Source organism: Petaurus breviceps, unplaced genomic scaffold (genome assembly GCF_028583685.1).
Source record: "Petaurus breviceps papuanus isolate PSGF00001 unplaced genomic scaffold, PetGlider_PUasm1.0 379, whole genome shotgun sequence".
Classification (NCBI taxonomy): Eukaryota; Metazoa; Chordata; class Mammalia; order Diprotodontia; family Petauridae; genus Petaurus; species Petaurus breviceps.
In genome coordinates this window covers 4,019,398-4,039,469 of record NW_027186303.1, presented here as the reverse complement: position 1 = coordinate 4,039,469, position 20,072 = coordinate 4,019,398, and the positions used below count along the sequence as shown (strand labels likewise).

The 20,072-nt window shown below is 35.6% G+C and overlaps 1 protein-coding gene across 2 annotated transcripts in view; it reads right to left on the bottom strand.

Annotated features, from left to right (window-relative positions):
- LRRK2 (leucine rich repeat kinase 2) overlaps positions 1 to 20,072 on the bottom strand; it is a 244,910-nt gene that overhangs the window by 44,079 nt on the left and 180,759 nt on the right. For both annotated transcript variants that reach the window (XM_069099462.1, XM_069099463.1), the window contains exons 34-38: positions 11,779 to 11,966; positions 7,190 to 7,344; positions 3,834 to 3,980; positions 3,426 to 3,617; positions 1,597 to 1,743 (exon numbers count right to left, since the gene is read on the bottom strand). In XM_069099462.1, coding sequence (XP_068955563.1) covers positions 1,597 to 1,743; positions 3,426 to 3,617; positions 3,834 to 3,980; positions 7,190 to 7,344; positions 11,779 to 11,966 — 829 coding nt within the window. The remainder of the gene's footprint in view (positions 1 to 1,596; positions 1,744 to 3,425; positions 3,618 to 3,833; positions 3,981 to 7,189; positions 7,345 to 11,778; positions 11,967 to 20,072) is intronic.

The window sequence follows — 20,072 nt, the reverse complement described above, 5'->3', positions numbered from 1 at the left end:
ATCACATCACTCATCCTTGTATACTACAGTGCTCTCCAGGTAGAATATATTCAATATATATTTGCTGAAAATAAACCTCAATTCCTTCTTTACAGATATGGAGTGCTGATAGAGGTAGAATGCTATATATAATGAGAGACATAGTTAACACATTGGTTGGATTTGCTGAGTTGCTTTTTTCCCCTTTTCTTTTTAAGCTTTGTTACAAAGGATACTTTCCTGGGAAGGGGAGAAGTGTGTGTGTGTTGTGTGTGTGTGTGTGTGTTGTGAGTGCACATGCATATATATACATTTATTTAGATGTGAATGTGATAAAAACAATTTGCATTAATAAAAATTAAAATGATAACATTATAGTTGTTGAATGAACAAATATACAGAAATAAAGAATGAGAAGAATGGAAACAATGGGATCTTAAAAGTGATGGAACAGAAAACAGAAACAGGAAGTAGAGACATTGCATGCATAAATGCATGGGGATGGGGGATGGGTAGAGAGAAGCATGAAATAAGTTGTGTAACCTAGATTATTTATTTATGGATGCTCAAAAAATTCAGCAGTGTTATACCATGAAAACTACAGTTGCCAAATTATACAATTTACTTATTTGTATTATACCCAAAACATAGTTCTGTATTATCCTGGTTATTCCCGCATTCAAATTTCTGAATAACTGAATTAAATACTGAGGTTTAGATGAACAATCACAATATCCTCATGCATACTAACTCTGGTTAAGTAAGATTCAATTTGTCAACAGTTTTGTAAAAGTACAATTGAAAAAGCAACAAGTTTTCATGCACTACACATTAATGTTAATTCAAACCTTCACATCACATCTTTCAGATGACTCTATGAATACCTGAGATTTCATGAACTTGATGCTCTGTGCAACTAGTTTAACTTATTTGATATTCCAAATCCAAAAGGCTTTTTTTTAAGTATGTGAATTTATTGTGTCAACACTTCCAGGAAACACAAGATTGTTAAAGTGGATGGCCTCACTCCACATAAGGCATAGCCTCTATTTGCACAATTTCTTCTAATGTTGCAAAGTATCTACCACATAAGGATAACCTCAAACCTTCTTCATATCCTGAAATAAAGGAAACCTCAGAAGGCCTTTCTTCAAGTAGTTTTATATTTCTACAATGGACTATCTCATGCTACCTCTATATCAGTGAAACTCTATTATCACTGGGAAGCAACACTGTACAGAGTAAAAAGTACTAGCTCTAAAGAGGACCCGAGTTCAAATCCCAGCTCTGATGTTTTTAATTCCCCTTAGCCTTAGTTTCCTCAGCTATAAAATGAGATGGCCTCTCAGGTGCCCTTCTAGCTCTTTATCTATGAATCTACACAAATCCAAATTTTTTAACGAAAAAAAAAAACATCATCAAATATAAAATGCCAAATACAAATCATAACAGAATGTACATAATGATGACAAATCTACAAAGAGAATGATGACATGTTAATGGTTTTAAAATTCAAAGAGAAAAACTAAAGAAATAAACACATAAAGTATGTTCAATCTTCATGTGCATATGTGGCATCTACTTCTCTATATCTCCATTGGGCTATAAAATATTTACCTAAAAGAAATTCTGGTGCTTGTTTAAATTCCAACTCATCGTTATTCAACATGATATTTCTAGGCATATCGGCCAAAATTAAATCAGGAGCAATGTGGCCTATCGGGATAGTAAGCCTTGGTTCATCTGGATTGATTAAGAGATCGCCTGTGAAGAGAAGAAATATGAAATTTTTGTTAAATGTGACAATTAGTTAAAAAATGAAAACATTCAATATTTATTTTTTACTGACTAGTACTTATTAATCTCACTTTGGTCTGCTTACCCCATCATCAAATTTTTGTACTGGCACATCTGATTTTGTTGAAATGTTATAGTTCAAATATTTATAGACAGAAAATAATATAGAATTATGTACAGATGTAGATGAATGTGGATGTTTATACATTTGTGTTTATTTACTCTGCCATGAAAATGTTTCTTTCCTTTTTTTTCACCTCTAATTCTTTACTTTTTTTCCAACCATGTATTATTAAAATCTACTCTTTATTCTCATCATTTTCTATATTTTTTCCATTTGGAAGTTTTGAAAAATTTCATACTGACCATTAACTCTAGTTTTCAAAAGTTCATACCTATTTGGGGAAATGAATGAGTCCTGAAAAGCAGGGTCTTATGAACACTGGCATACCCTTAGAGTGAGAAAGTGGTATAGAGAAAGTATTCTCAGGGATAAAAGATCTGCTTGCTCTATACATGATTTTCATCACAATCCATCCTATTAGATGCACATATGCATAGTATAAGCAACAGAAATGTATATCCTACCTCAGAGGATACAGACATTACAACTCCCCTGATGCTATTCTATATAAGTGGGCAACCAAGAAAGCACATACATATACAGAAAGGCCTGACTGTTGAGTACATGCTGTCTAGTCTTTACTTGCAAATACATATTGGCCCTTTAACTCATAGAAAACACATACAAACTGGCTCACAAACACAAATACCCATTAGTGGGTGTGCTAAAGAATATTCCTACTATCTATACTAGTTACAAGAGCTTCAGGCAGAATTCTCTAAAGTTGTACATGCTCTCATACATTCTCTTACACTTCCCAGCTTAGCTGTGTTAATGCATATTGCTAACTATCCTAATCCACCTAAGGAAAGACAGCTAATTAGAATGTTCTCAGTTATTATCTTTTCCATCATAAAGTTTTTTCATTAAGCGTATTTATATTTGTACAGTATTTAAATCCTGAAATCATAATGGACAATAAAATGTATATTTTTATTTTGTCCTGTGGATACTAGAATAAAATATGTTTTAAAGACTCTTTTAATATACATATTAATTCCATATGCATGGAATAATAAGAACTGGACCTGAAATTTCATTGGTAGAGGGAAATTCAAGATGAAGAAATTTCCTCTTGGGGTGGCTAGGTGGCGCAATGAATTGAGCACTGGCCCTGGAGTCAGGAGGACCTGACTTCAAATCCAGCCTCAGACACTTAACACTGACTAGCCATGTGACGTTGGGCAAGTTACTTAACCCCAACTGCCCTGCCCTCCCCACCTCAAAAAAGGAAAAAAAAAGACATTTCCTCCAGCAAATCAATTAGCATATTCTCTGCAACCTCTTGACTTAGAGAAATTGCCCAGAGCACTGAGAGTTTGTGACTTGCCCAGGATCACATAATTAGAAGCTGGAATTGACCCTTGGTATTTCTGATTCTGATACCAGCTACACTGATCCACTACACACACACACACACACACACACACACACACACACACTTATATAGTATAATGAAGTTCTCAAATGAACACATCTCTTCATTAAAGGGTGCTGCAACTTAACAAATTATTAAAGCACATACCTTCTTCAGTTTTCTTCATTAAATCATCAAGTAATATTTTTTGCTGTGCTTCACCATCATTAAAACTGTATAAAGCCCATTTCTTTAACAATGTTTCTCCTTCACCACAGACATCTATTTCCAATAAACCAGGAAACCATTCTTCCATGAGAGAATCTATGTGGTCTACAACTTGTCCCAAAATAATACAGCCTATACAATCCAAGAAATAGTTAATTAAAATCATATTCAAATAGTATATAGATATAATTATATATCTCTTTATATAATTAATATAATATAGTACAACACAATATATTTGTGATATTTCATATATGGCTGTATGATAAATAAGCTTTTAATTGTAAAGTGAAAACACATGAACCTTTCTCAAACAATGTGAGACAATATTTAGAATCAATGATTCACCTTTTCTGCATGAAGGTGCTGTAATTTTCAAGGAACTCTCTGAGCTATTGTCCAAAATTGAAGATTCTACCAGACAATAGGCTTCAGGAGACCAATTCAGATAGATTCCTTGTCTCCAATACATTCTGTTGGGGCGAAGGGCCCGTTCTGAAAGAAATTGCAAAAAATCTTATAATCTTCAATATTAAACTCCACCAAAACTGACATAAAATTCCCAAAACAAATAACATAAAACAAAAATTGAGTAGTTTTTGTTTGAAATAAAAAACATTGGCCACTAAAACAGATCAATTGCAAAAGGATAATACAAAAAAAAATACTCTTTGAAAAATCAAGAACTATCTTTATCATTAAATCCTTCATCTTTAAAAATCAGAACTGAATTCAAATGTCCATTGATCAGCTTAGAAATATGTCAGTTTCCATTATAAACAATAACAAGCTTATACCACTATACAAATTATTGGAATTGTGTAGTTTTAGTGCAACTGACCTGGGAGGAAATTCAGTCAATGAAAGGTATTCATAAATATTCTTCCTATCAAAGATAGTGCTGAAATCTTAATGTTCTAACCTTTTTTTTTTCATAATTCCAATTACTCATCAACATTGAAATATAACAAGAGTTTCTTGTTAAGACGCATTTCAAAAAATAGTAACAGCTCATTTATCTGAATCCTGCCACACATCAAGTTTGAGTTTTCATGCAAGAAGTAAAGTAAATTGTTTATTTTATTTGATTAGTATTTGATTAGATCTTGCTAAAATACACTGTAGACTTTCTAAGCTTCTTATCAAAGGCTGAATTTTTTGGTGCTTCATGATTATTATAAACATTAATTACTATACTATGCTATAATTACAATATAGTATTGTTATCAAGGGGAATACTGCTAGCTATTATTAACTTCCGACTGCTATATTTTTTGAGTCAGTTCCTGTGTTTGTTCCTGTCAACTCCCTCATTATCATTCTGTCAGCTATCATTTCTTTCTGCTGTCCCAAAGCCTGCCTCTAGCTAACCCTCTCCTTTCAATCAGCTACTTCTTCCATGACTTGGGAAACTGGATGACCAAGTTTGTAAGAAGAGTGCTTAGACCCTGCTTGAAGACCTAGGAAGGCATTCCTATGTGCTAAATGCATGCACTTTAATTGAGCACATGGACTTCATGCCCTTCATGCAAGGTAGTCCAGTGAATAAAGTTCTAGGTCCAGAGCCAGAAAGACCTAAGTTCAAATCAGGTCTCAGACACCTAATAGCTGTGTGATTCTGGGTAAGCCATTTACCTCTGCCTCAGTTTCCTCAAATGTGGAGATAATAATGGACAATAAGGATAAATATGGATAAAAATGGAGATAATAACAGCACCTGCTGTTCATGGTTGTTGTGAAGGTCAAATGAGATGATAAAGTGTTTAGCACAGTGCCTGAAACAATTATTCCTTTCTCTTGACTCTATGATATCTCTGAGATATTGCACCTTTCATATATGGACATTTTCCTTGATGAAAGGGAAACAAAATGAACATCTGTGTAGGAAAAATTTATTTTAAAAAATCAACTTAAAACATAAGTAACATGATGTTAAGAGATGCAGACTGTTCTGAGAACCAGATAGAGAAGTGCTCATCAGATACATGTCCTGAAAGGACCTGTATAAAGTCAAAGAAAAGAGATAGCTATAGGATATAATTGTTCATTGGCTTATATATATTTAATAAGCCAAACAATTATTTGGAGAATATGGGAAAATAATATAAAGACTGAAAGAAAATTTCACCTGACAAAAAGGTGAAATAATTGTTTTTCACATCACTGCTTACAAGGAGGCACTGATCTGAGGCATTAGAATAATAGTAATCATAGCAGTAGTAGTAGTAGTAATAGTAGTAGCAGCAGCAGCTAACATTTACATAGTGCTTTCCAAATATTATCTCATTTTATCCTCACAATAACCCTGGGAGATCGCTAATATTATTTCCATTTTACAGATAAGGAACTGAAGCAGATTGTAGTTAAGTGACTTTTCTAGGGTTACACAGCTTTTAAGTGTATGAGATCGTTGAACTCAGGTCTTCTCGGCTCCAGGTCCAGAATGCAATATACTGTCCAAAAAAAATAAATAAAACAATAGGAGAAAAGAAGGAGAAAGTTGGACACAAGAGTTGGGACAGAAATAACATAAGGCAATAAGAAAAGTTGCTTACAGAAGACAGAAAGCAGCAAGCAAGCAGTGCTAAATCAGATAAGAAATTTGACCACTGATTGGCTCTGAAATTTTAGTGAGCATCTTGGAGAGTTAAATTCTGCTGCTGTGTGGGGAGTTGCCTGAATTTATTGCCCCCTAGAGCCAACTGTATAGCCTAAGAGAAGGGAAACTTCTCAGGAGTGTCTGTGTTATTCTCTACTGACCTCTTTGCTTTTGAGAGAAAAAAATTCTCAGATCTGAGGAGTTTGTTAACTCTCTAGATTAAGAGAACTGTTTATCATTGCAGTATACTGCCAAAAGAGTTCTAAGAGTCCAAGAGTAGCCAAGAAGCAGTTTCACCCAGCAGAAGAGCTGTGAGGACCAGAAGGGAAATAGCGGAAAAGTGGTGGGTTTCTTTCCTCACCAGTGATTCATGATAGAGACTGTTCTTCAGAGAACAAGAACAAGGCCTTCCATTTAGAGTAGTGAGTTGTCCTAGACACATCAGTGCCTACTCTTTATTTTTCTTCTAGGTTTCTTTAAGAAAAGTGTGCCCACTTTTTTCCAAGGACACTATACATTTATGGGGAAGTATGACTAAGATTTATGGGTGGTTAGGGTATATTTTGATTATTCTTGTTTTGTCTTCTTTTATTCTTATTCTTGGTCTTGTCTTCTGGTATAAAAGTAAATGCTGTTATGACAACTAATTTTGTGTAAATAGGAAGCACACTGGTGGGGTCTCAAGAGCTATAGTAATGAATAACAGGAGTGTATCCCTTCTCACACCAGGCTTACCACTAGGGCTTTCATAAAAGAATCTGAGTAGTAGCAGTATGGTGTGCTTCCTTTTGGTAAACCCAGATCTACTACTGTGAGTACAAGCTGGGTGAGTAAACTAATCCAGAGAGGGAAGGTGGGAGGTCTGCATTTTCAGGCTACCTTGTTTATTTAAGGGGCTGTTTCTATACCTGGGCTACATATTTATTTTGGTTGTTTAGAAACTAATGATTCTCAGCTGTATACCTAATTATTAAGGTTCATGCACAAGAAGTGTGAATAGGTGAGGTATTTCATACATCATTATAGATAGTACTCACATGCCTTGCTACTTTTTATTGCAAAATATTAAAAATCTTTGAGCAATTTACTGGCATTAAATACATACCTCTGCCTGAAAGCATGTAAGGAGAAATTTCAAGTAATCGATTTATCAGTCTGGACCAAAATCCCATAGGAAAATAAGGCATTTCATACACCCTAACAATAACTTCAGAGTTTTCACAGTGGGGAAGTTCTATCACAGGTCTTTGATCAGACAAACTGAAATGGAAAAAAGAAAATCATCATTCTGCATTTTCATTAAAACTTCAATAACACTAATTTGTTCCTATTGAGGATAACCAGTAAATTAAATATTGATAATCATTTAACATCATATTTTAGCCAAAGTCTGAATTAATCAAACAAAATGCTTTGGTTGATTTTAAAAATGCCTTTCCCTGTGTTAGCAACTTCAAAGACCAAAGGTGAGATTTCCCTTACCTTGAGACTTACTCATGACAACAAAACAGACATCCTGAGACTATAAAATGTAAATAGGCCCTGCTTTGGTCGTTGTCAATTTGCATTTACAACCAAGGAACTCTGTTTCACATATAGATGGTAACAAATAGAAGTCATAAAGTTTTGTGACATGGTCATCCTGAATTGATATGGCTCTAAAAATGTATAAAATGTCTTATGATTCCTCTGTTCATCAGTCAGGACTTTTGTCCAACACTCCTCGAGCAAGTTCTGCTAGCTTTGGGGAATAAACTGTGTATCACTATTGGTTTGTCTCTTTTAACCAAACCTTATTAGAAGTTGACAGTAATGGTGCCGGTGACACAGATTGGAACTGCTGAATGGCTAAACAGCACCTCACTTCATCAAAGTTAATGATTCAGGCGCCTAAGGATTCATTCTTCCTGGAATCTTGACCTTGATGAGGTTGGTAAATTCTTCTATTCTCAGCTTCCAACGAACTTCCCACTAGTTTAGATGAAGTCCAAAATTCTCTTAAAGCTAGCTCAAGGGTCAGGGATCAATTTGCAAAGCGTTCTGTATTACCTAGATTCCCTCTGGAAAAAAAAATTCTGGGATCTCTCTGTGTTAACTAGATTTCCTCTGGAAAGAAATTCTGCGATCTCTCTGTGCTAACTAGATCCCCTCTGTACAGCAAAAAAAAAAAAAAAACCTTCTGGTATCTCTCTGTAATTAGATCCCCTCTGGAAAGAGATTCTGGGTTCTCTCTGTGCTAACTAGATCCCCTTTGAAGGAATTTCGGACCTGGGAAGTGGATGGACAAGCCAGGGTACTAATTGCAGAGGTGCTCCAAGCAAAATGTTGATAACAAGCCTCTAATTCACCCTTATCCTTTTGGTAGTTAAATGTGGACGTCATATTTATATTTTGTCAGTTGTCTGTCAATGTCTCTGAGTCTGTGTTGTGTGTTCTGTGAATGAGTTTGTTATCTTGTTAGATTTAACAGGCAGTCAAAGATTTCTAAAGGCTGCTTTTTCCTTGTGGTTTTGGGGTTGGTCAACCTGGAATTACAATGAAAAGTTAGATATGGCTAAAAACATCTTAGCAGATTCTGAGAATTAATCATTAAGAAATTGGAAAATTGTATTCTATTGGGATTGCTGGTTCCTTAACAGCCAGAAGTTTCTGCTATCTCTGCTTGACCTGTTTCCTGAATTAGTAAAAGGGAAAATTAATAGTGTTATGGGATTAAAATGGTACAACGATTGTAAAACTATTTAGTATAATGTCTGGCATGTGTTGGATACATTATTATCTCTCTAACTTTGAAGTGGTTTTTGAATAGCAGGAGTAATAAGATCAAATTATTCTATAAGTCACATGATGTCATTTGAAATTCATAGTTATGTTGTTGCCATCTTTCTAAAATTGTATTGTGTTTCTAAAAGTCTGCTTAGCTAGTGAAATTTGAAAAAAAAAACTTTTTGAAGTAAAAGGACTAGTGTTACAGCAATTTTTAAAATCCGGATTGTGTTGCATGTGAATTGGGTTTTTGTATTATAAAAATTTGACAATTTAAAGCTATTCATCCAAGTTTGTCTTTGTTTTAAAAAGAAGTTTTGTAAACTTAAAATTGCTTGTGTGTATGGAAAGGAAGGGTTAGGTGTCCCTAGAAACCATTTGTCAAGGCTAGGTCATCAGCCACAGGAAAGGAACTTGTTTTTGATATGTAGTTCCTAAACCATGAACCTGGCTTGCTGAGAAGTTGCAAGTCTGTGTGAAATAAGTAGAAGGGATTTCTAACCATTGGCTTTGGAGAAGTATGCATTTGGGAAAGACAGGTGCTAAATGGAATCCCTTTCATATGAGATTCTTACTGCTTATTGCAGCTCCGTAAGAATAAAAACTGGCTCTAATCTGTGATTGGTGAAATTTGCTGTTTAAGGTAAAAGGTACTTGGGATATAGTTGTCTGCATTAACTCAGTATCTGAGAAAACTCAGAGGGAATGTAATCCTGTACTGTTAACAGAAGGAAGTCTGAATTTGGGAAAAGCTGAAGGAGCAATCTCAGCCTCAGTCTGGGATGGGATTCCTTCAGGCTCAGTTTACCCATGATGTTGCTTTGCAAAGGGATGTTCCTCTCCGGAATTTCCTGAGTCTAGCTATGAGGTGGAACAGATACTGCATGATTTGATCACTGTGACTCTATCTGAAGTTAAACAGAGTCAAGGATGTTTTATCCTGTCATATTTGGAATGTCATGTGTCCCTGATTTTTTCCTTCTATAGCAAATTTTCTATGATCAGAGTAAGTAGTCAGCAAAAGATATGAGCTCTTTTGTGTTATCTTACTGAGAAATCTAATATTATTTTATCTAGAATTAGAAAATGTGCAGAAAGTTATGCAAACTGCTTAAGACTAAACTTTGTGATATACAGGAATTCTGCAAGTATCTAGGAATTTAATCTGAAATAATACTTTGGGAATTTATGTTACTCAAGGACACTAACTTAGTTTAATGAATTCCAATTTTAAAGGTTTACTTTTCCTTGAGGTGAAAAAGACAGATATCATTTAAGACTTTATGTTAGTAAAAGAATAATAACTTACAAAGATGTAATGTAATAGATGTCTAATTTAAAAAGATATCAAATTTTGAGGAAAGCAATAGGATCAGATAGATTCCTCTAAGATACATCTTCACATTTAAAGGAACAGGATTTAGGTAAGAAAACCTAAAACCATTTCTATGTTAAGGAATAACAAATAATAAATAAACTGAAAATTCTCTGAAGTTTCAAAAATGTGGGACCAATTTTAAGTGATTGTTTGTACCAATTTATATTAAGTCAGAATTATCTAGATCTGAACTGGAAAAGCAGAACTTTTTAAATTCTGTAACTACATAAGGCATCTGGGATTCAAAAGTATTGTTTAAATGAATAGGTCACTGGGATACAAGGAATTGTATGTTAATAGTGATTCTTTTATAGTTTGTATGTAAATTTTCTTGGTTATCTTGGTGACATGTAATTGTGTAACTGACTTAATGTAATCATGTCATTTTGTAAAATTGTGAGAAAACCTTATTGTATTGCTTGGGCCCTGTGTGGCTAAGAAAACTGAACTATTTGTTTATACTGTTTGAACCTAGTCTTTCATGGCTAGAAAACTGGACCTTTATATGTACCCTTGGTGTTAAATCATGTTTCTGAGAACTCTTGTCAGGTCTGGCTGGCTGTGCCAGCTTGTATGTATTGTACGTATGAACTCTAGTCATCTAAAGATTACCCTTCCTCTGAGCCAAGGGATCTGAAAAAGATGACATCAGATGCAGACAGCTTTCCCAAGAGTGCGGACCTGGCCTTTACTGGGACAGCTTCTTTCCTGGAGAAATTCAACCAGAGGACCAATGGGAAAATGTGGCCCCACTGTACTGTGTCAAGGGTCAAGGGTTTGACACTCTGTCCATGAGGAGTGGGGTAAATGTTGTATCTGGCCCCTTCCTCCTCCAGACTATGGCTCTGATTATAGGACCCTACCTCATTAATCATTTTCTACAATTTGTTAAGTCCCTATTAACTGTTAAATTGCTCATAGTTAGGTATCTCCACTACCAGCCCTTGGGAACAGAACTGACTGACCTGTATGATGCAGGCCTGGCTGTGTCAAGGGTTTGACACACACACATAAGAAGTGGGGAATGTTGTACCTGGCCCCATTCTGGGTCTCCTCCCCAACCAGCTCTTCTTCATGGAAGTGAGCAGACTGCCAGGTTTAGCTCCACCCTTCCCCAGCCAGCTCTCCTTCATGGAGGTGGGCGGACTACCGGCTTTAGCCCCACCTAGGGAGACTTGGCACCAGTGGGAGTTTCAAAATGTGTACTGACCAGTCACTGATTTTAGGCTCTGCAAGTTCCTGCTTATGTAATACCTAACCTTTGACCGTGTGGTGTTCCTTTAAAAGCTGAAGCTTTGCCTGGGTTCGGGGCTGTTCGATCTGGGGAGGGGTCCTGATCAGCCAACATGGCACCAATAAAGGGTTCACTTCTAAATTGTTACTTGGGTCTTGTATGTGTTTTGGGTACAATATTACAATCTCTAAGGGAGAAATGATATTGTAAAAAAAAAAAGTTGCTTAACACATGCATCAAATAATCCAACTCCATGATTTAAAAAATGAAATGAAAATTTATAGTCATCTATATTGCATTTATATTTAGAGTTTACCTGCTTGGAACTAGCAAATGTTCTTCTCCTATTGGTAAAGCGATCTGAAACTTTTCCAAGAGTTTAAAGTACTGAGACATGTAGTTCTTGGGAAATCTGCTCTTCTTTGAAAGGAACTTTTCCACATCCGAACGTTGAATAATGCCCTTAGGATATTTAGCAAAGCCTTCTACTTTCACTGTCAAAATCTGAAAGGAAATGAGTTCAACTTTAGTAATTACAATTAAATTCCACCTTCTGAACCACTTCAACTCTACAATATTTTATGTTTTACTCTTAAGAGAAAATAGAATATTTTCATCAGTAACAAGTAAGGATGTTACACTAAGATTAATAACTTTAGCCTGCTCAAAACAGAACATGGTATATGATATAAACATACTTGTTAGTAGAGAAAATAGATATGTACTCTTTTTGCATCGTTGATTCCTTGTGACAGTCTATAGGGAGCTCACCAACTTATATCTCCTCACATATAGTTGAAATAACAACTTGCAGATCCACCCCAAATCTACAGTATTGTAGAACATTCTACTACTGTCATATCAGTCAATTCCAATTTCATAATCTTTCATTTTTCTTATTTGGTTCCACTATTTGGTTCAGATAAGCATATGACACATTAAAAACTAAAATTCTCCTCTGTGATCATAACTTCTTATATTTCCATCCTTTCTTCTGGCTCCTCTGTTTTAAACAACCTTTTCTTGTTTACAATACAGAAATAACTTAGTCAAGATAAGCCTCTTCTTTTATACTGTAAAATACGTCCCTTTCTGGATCCCACATGAATTTATTCTATTTTCTGTCCATGTATTCCCACTAAACTTCTTTCATCTTTTCCACTATAGTATATCTAACGAACTTTTTGTGGAATTCTAGGATAATCTACTTGCATCATTAAATCCTTTTTTTGCTGTTGAAGTTGAGGAGAGAGAGCATTGTAGGGATGAGAGATAACCAGAGAAAATGCCCAGAATTGAGAGATTGAGAGATGGAATATATGGCTAGTGGAACATTCAGGAGACCAGCATCACTAGAGCAAGTGTCGGAGAGTAAAGTGCAACTGAAAAAGGTAGGAAGTAAGTTAGGAAGGTCTTTGAATGCCAAACAGAGCATTTTGTATTTGCTCCTGGAGGTAATAGGAAGCCACTGGAATTTATTGGTGTGTTTGTGTTTGTGTGTGTATGTGTGTGTGTGTGAAACGTTCACATCTGCATTTTAGGAAAATCCCCTCAGTGACTGAATGGAAGATGGACTGGAGTGGGGAGAGATCTGAAACAGGAAGACTATTGTAGTACCAGTAGACTATTGTAGTAAACAAGTCAAGAGGTGATGAGGGCCTGTGCTACATGACAGTAGCATTTGGATGGTTTGGTTGTTACCCTTTGTTCTCAAAGAGGACCAAAATTATATCACAATACTGGAATCAAGGTACAGTGTGTCTGTGGCTAATCACATCAATATAAGCTCAGAAGGCTATACCACAGGTTGGGCACAAATAGTTCACTTAAACATTGGGAGTGGAGATGTCTCTAAATTTGCACATCTCACATTTCTTTTGAGCTACTGCAATTCTGCTCCACTCATAGAGTATAGCACCTTCTCTGATGTGGGCACACCATGTTGGGCTGTCCAGTGCTGGTGTCTCCCATGTCATGCGACTGATTACAAAGTTCTTCAGAGAGATCTTGAGAGTGTCCTTGCATTGCTTCTTCTGACCTCCATGTGAGTGTTTGCCTCATGTGAATTCTCCATAAAATAGTTATTTAGATAAATGTATGATTAGCATTAGAACAACATGGCCAGCCCACTGGAGTTGCACTCTCTGCAACAGAGTTTGAATGCTTGGCACTTTAGCTTGAGAAAGTATCTCAGTGTCTGGTACCTTATCCTGCCAGGTGATCTTTAGAATCTTCCTAAGAAAATTCAAATGGAAGCAATTCAGTTTCCTGGCTTGGTGCTAATTTTCACAGGCATACAACAATGAGGTCACAACAGGTTTGTAGATCTTTAGTTGGGTAGTCAGTCTTAATACCTTTTCTCTCTCACTTTTTCTTTTGGAGCCTCCCAAAATTAGCACAAGCAGCAGATCCATACTTTGTTACATCTCAGCCTCCATGGCTGCACTGAATTCACAATCATCGGCAAACATAAAAGCATACAGCACTTCTCCCGCCCCTTCAGTCTTGGCTTGTAGCCTTTTCAAGTTAAATAATTTGCCATCAATGCAGACGCTGACCTTGATCCTGTTTTCATCCTCAGAAGAGAAGGGGGGTATGTTGGAAAGATGTTAGAAACATTAAATTGACAGATCTTGGAATCAGACTGGACATGGTAGGGAGGAGGGTCATGGTAGTGAGAAGTCCAGGATGGCTTTTAGGTTGCAAACCTGAGGGAATGGCAAGATGGTGTTGGCCTCTATAGTAACAGACAAGGTGGGAAATGGTTTAGGGGAAAAGATTTTGAGTTCCATTTTACATATATTAAGTTTAAGATGTTTACTGGACATCCTGTTCAAAATGTCTGAAAGGCCATTGGAGATGTGAGACTGGACATCAGCAGAGAGTATGGGACAGGACAGGCAGCTTTGAGAATCATCAGCATAGAGATGATAATTAAATCTAAGAGATCATATTCTAAGTCTACTATGTGCCAGCAACTGTCCTACACACTGGTTACAATGATAAAAGTGAAAGTCCCTGCCCTGAAAGAGAATACATTCTAATTAGGCAGACAAAATACACATATTGTTTATGCAAAACACATACAAAGCATAGGCAAAGTTACCTTGAAGCAAAAGACACTTGCAGTTAAGGGGGACCAGAAAGGCCTCAAGGAAAAGGTTGCATGAGTTACATCTTGAAGGAAACCAGAAATTTCAAGATTTAGAGGTGAGAAAGGAAAGCATATTGTTAATGAGAAACAGATTGTTCAAAAAAACATGGAGAGGGGAAATGAAGTATGCAAGGAATAGCAAAAAGGACAGTATGGCTGGACTGTGGAGTATGCTGAGGCATTTAATGTGTAAGGATTCTGGAAAGGGATGATGAAGCTAAGTTCTAAAGACCTTTCAATGGTGGAGCAATTCATAGTCCTATAAATAAAAAGGAACCAGTAGAGTCTATTGAGTAGGAAGTAACATGGTCGGACCTGTGCTCTGGGAAAATCACTTTGATGGTTATGTTGAGGGTGTATTATAGTGGGGAGAGATTAGAGACAGGGAAACCAGTTAAGGAATTATTGAATAACCCTAGTGAGGAGTGATGAGGGCCTAAACTAAGCTGCTTAAATAAAGAGTAAGAGGTGTAGTCAAGAGGTGTTAGAGAAGTGGCTACAAGATTTTGGAATTGATGTGGTTTATGGGACTTTATAGTCATAGCAAAGCTCAAAAAAATAATTGATGAGTTCTGCTTTAATCATACTAAGTTTGAAATGGGACATCCTATTTGAATTGTTCAATGGACAGTTGGCAAAGTGAACACAGAGCTCAAGAGATAGACTGGGGTTGCCATAATATAAAGGGAAGAAAGAGGAAAGCTGCTCGATACAATCCCAATTAGTAAGAATGATTCAGAGCAATCCTATGCTTCCAGCAAAGAAAAAAGGAACAGTCAGAGAGATAGGAGAAGAACTAGGAAAAAGTGTCAAATACTCCAGAGAGCCAAGAAGGATGAGGACTGAGAACATGCCATTAGACTGGCGGCAGATTGCAAAAGTTTTAGATAGAGGAAAAAGAAACAGAGGTAAAGGATGTAAATATTCAAGGAGTTTGGTTAAGAAAGGGAGGAATGGAAAAAGAACCTGAGATCTGTGGATGAAACAAAGCAATTCATCAAAAGTATAAGAGGTCCTACTCAGTCAGTCCATCTTAAAACAGGCTTCTGACTGATGTCTCCTAGCTTCTAATTGCACTTCATGATTCCACTATGTTAAATAGTAGCCATGGTCTGAGCTGGTAATTGATTTGGTTGCATTCTCTAATTTCCTTGGGTAGGAATCTTGCAGACTTGCCAGTATACCCTAAGGGTGCCCTGGAAGAAACCGAAACAAGGTTATCGATCTTGAGTTCTCCATCTCTGGATTAAGATTCCACTGACCAGTTACCAAATCTCTAGAGTAGAACTGAAGTACAAACCAAATGAAACTTGGAATAAGCTGCCAGGGCTGATTCATGCAACATGGAAACCAGTGCAAGAATTACATCTGTCCCTAGTTTAGGTAAGGATGTTAAGATAGGAGTTGATTTAAGGATTAGACAAAACTTTAAAATATTCACATTAAAACCTTTCTTTCTTTTGTTTGGGTCTATGAGTTTTATTTCTAGTGAGAAAATTTACTTCAATGGTTTGGCAACTTTCTGAAATTTACAGTGTAAGAGAGTTGTTTGGGGCACTGAGAGATTAATAATTTTCCAAGGGTAACAATGTCAGCATGCATCAGAGAAAGGAATTGAAGCTTAGTTATACTGATTGTCAGAGTAGTTAAAACCAAGCTGAGCTAAAACCATACTGAATATAATTTCTTTTTTTTTTTTGAGGGGGGAAGGCAAGGCAATTGGGGTTAAGTGACTTGCCCAAGGTCACATAGTGTGTCATGTCTGAGGCCCCATTTGAACTCAGATCCTCCTCACTCCAGGGCCAGTGTGTCACTGTCTCACCTACCTGCCCCCAAATATAATTTCTTGTTTGTTTGGTTAATAAAGGCAAGGAGTCTAAAAGTATGAATTTGAGTCAGATTTGATATAATACTGATGGTATTTTACTATGTTTTAATTTTACAAAAATTAGAGCACTTAGGATAATTATTAATCAGATTATCTTATTCAAAACATTCATCCTGGAATATGCTAACTAATGGTATGTTTCTTGCTTATGATTATATAAATTGGAAAAGGTACAGTGAATGCTAGAAAACTGACTTCATTTTTCATACCCTTGGAATCAGTAATCTCCATTTCAGGAAATGGGTGAAAGACACAGTGAAAGACTCTTAAACTTAATGTAAAATATTCACAGCTGAGCTTTTGTCATAGCAAAAAGGTGGAAAGAATGTGGGTGCCCATTAGCATGGGAAGTACATATGTGGCATATTAATGTGATGGAATATTATTTTAATGAAACATAAATATTATTATAATGAAATTATGAATTTGTGATGAAAAGATGAATTTGAAAAATTCAGAGAAATCTGGGAAGACTTGTAGGAATTGAAGTAAGCAGAATCAAAAGATCATTAATATACAATAGCCATTATTCATTACATAGACAACATAAAGGAAAACAACAGTAAAAGACATCAGAATTCAGATTAATACAATGAACAATCTTGACTTCAGAGGGCTGATGAATACCTTGCTCCTTTTTACAGAGAGGAAAAAGACTACAGGTACAGAATGTGGCATATGTTGGCACATAATCGATGATGCTTATTTGTTTTGCTTAACTGTAATTCTTTGGCATAACGGTGGGTTCTATGGAGGGTGAAACATTAATAGGATCTGTAGTGTTAAAAAAAATAATCAATAAGAACATATTTAGAATAAAAGAAAAGGAACAAAGAGAACACAAACTGCTTACTTAAATGATTTAGGTATGTTAGATGAAGCTGATGAAGGATTGAAAGAAGTCATAACAATTTAGGAGAAAATGAAGTCTGTTCAGTTATATAGAGTTAGAAGGATAAAGGGATCATCAATCAATCAATCAATAAACAATTATCAAGCACATACTATGCCACTGTGCTAGGCACTGGCTATACAAAAAGAGGTTAAAGTGCCTATCCTCAAGGAGCTTACAATCTAATGGGGATAACATGCAAAGACACAGATAGATAGATAGATAGATAGATAGATAGATAGATACATACATACATACATACATACATATATATATATTAAACACACACAGCAAGCAATATACAGGATAAATAGGAAATAAAGAGGGGTTGGCAAAGACTTCCCATGGAAGGTGAAATTTTGGTTGTGACTTAAAGGAAACCAGGGAAGTCAACAATTAGAGGCAGAAAGAGAGTGTTCCAATACTCATGTTAGAATAGTGTTACCTGAAGACAAAACAGTGCATGGGCTTGAATTCTGTCCTTTTAAATAATTAGTCAGCACTTTTTTAAAAAATGAGTTTAATTTTAATTAATTTAATTTAATTAATGAGTTTAATTAATTAAATTTAATCAATTAAATTTAACTTATCATTTAAGTTTAATTTAAATTTAATAATTAAATTGCATTTAAATTTAATTAATAAAAAAGTTTAAACATAATTTTTATTTAATTAATTAATGAGTTTAATTTAATTAATAATAATAATTATGGGCCAATTTGTAAAGGATAATATGTGTTCCTACAGATTGCCATGCAAATGGCATTAAATAAATGAATATGTAATAACAATAACAATTTAACATCTAATAGATGAAATCTGATGTCAATATTTTGGGCAACATGATTTTTGCTACCTTAAAAAAAAAGGTCCTTGGGGTGGCTATGTGGCACAGTGAATAAAGCAAACAAAATCAGCGCATCTAAGAAAATATGAATACATCTAGCATAAGAAAAAAAGCATTTAATTGGAGGAAGAATCTTTGTATCAAACTTCTTAGATAAGTATTTAGATAAGTATTTGGAATTGAAGATATATAGATGACTAAAAAAATTATATAAGAACAAAATAATTCTTCAATTTGTAAGTGGTCAAAAAGAAACAAACAGTTCTCAAAAGGAGTGCAATCTACTAACCACCATATGAAAGAATGCTCCAAACTGTTATGGATAAGAGAAAAACAAATCAAAACCATCCTGAGGTCTCATCTCACAGAAAGCAAAATGGTAAAAATGACTAAAGAGGAGAATAATCAATATTGGAGGGGTTGTGGAATGACAGATATATGAATGCATTGTTGTTATTGTGAATCAGTACAACCATTCTAGAAAACAATTTGGAGTAATGAAAATGTGTCAAAAAATGTCCATAAGCACTGACCAAAAGATTCCACTGCAAGGGTCAAGGAAGTTTTTATTTAAAAAGAAAGGCTCCCTATGTACTGAAATATTTATCTAGCTCCACAGAACCAAAAATAGATATCCATCACCTAGGGAATGCCTGAAAATGTATATAGCATATGAAAGGAACAATTATTGTAATATAAAAAACAATGAATTGTATAAGTATAGTCATGAACTGATAGAAAGTGAAGTAAAGAGAGTCTAGGAAACAAAAGAAACAATGTAAATGGGAAGAACAAAACCCACCATAAAAATGAATGATATAGATGGCGGAGTAGAAGCAGGTCCTCCAAGAAGCTCTGGCTCCCACCACCTCCAATTCATGTAAAAGGTGACTCTGAACAAACTTTGGAGCTGCAGAACTCACAAAATGACACAGAGAAGCTAACCTCCTGCTGAGGACAGCCCAGCAGGCCGGCAGGAATTGGCCAGCACAGTACTTTGGGAGCCAATCCCAGCCCAGCTCAAGCTGGAAGTCTTAGCCCCAGGGCAGGCCTGACCAGCCCCCGGCTGGAGGGACTCCAGATTACCAGCAGTGGTGGCCGTTTCCAGAATTATCAACACATAGATGCCAAATCATCGAAAGCCATGATCAAAAAAAGGACCTAGAAATCATCCCTTAAGAAATTCTCAAGGAAAATTGCCCTGATGTTTTAGAATCAGAGGGTAAAATAGAGGTTGAAAAAATCCACAGATCAACTCCTGAAAAAGATCCCAAAAAGAAAACTCCTAGGTACATTATAGCCAGGCTCTGAAATTCTCAGATCAAGAAGAAAATATTACAAGCGGCCAGGAAGAAACAATTTGAATATTGTGGAAACACAATCAGGATGAACAGGATCTGGCTGCTTCTACACTGAAGGATGGATGGGCTTGGAATTGATATTCTGGAGGGCAAAGGAGCTGGGATTAAAACCAAGGATCACCTACCCAGCAAAACTGAGTATCATGTTTCAGGAGAAAATATGGTCATTCAATGGAAAAGAGGACTTTCAAGCATTCTTGATGAAAAAAACAGAGTTGAATAAAAAATTTGACATTCAGATACAAGAAGCAAGAGAAGCATGAGAAGATAAATAGGGAAAAGAAATCATAAGGAACTTATCAAAGTTGAACTATTAACATTCCTACATGGAAAAATGATCATTGTAAATGATGAAACTTTTCTCAGTATGAAAATAGTTGAAGGGGATAGATGATAGATAGATAGATAGATAGATAGATAGATAGATAGATAGATAGATAGATAGATAGATAGATAGATAGATAGATA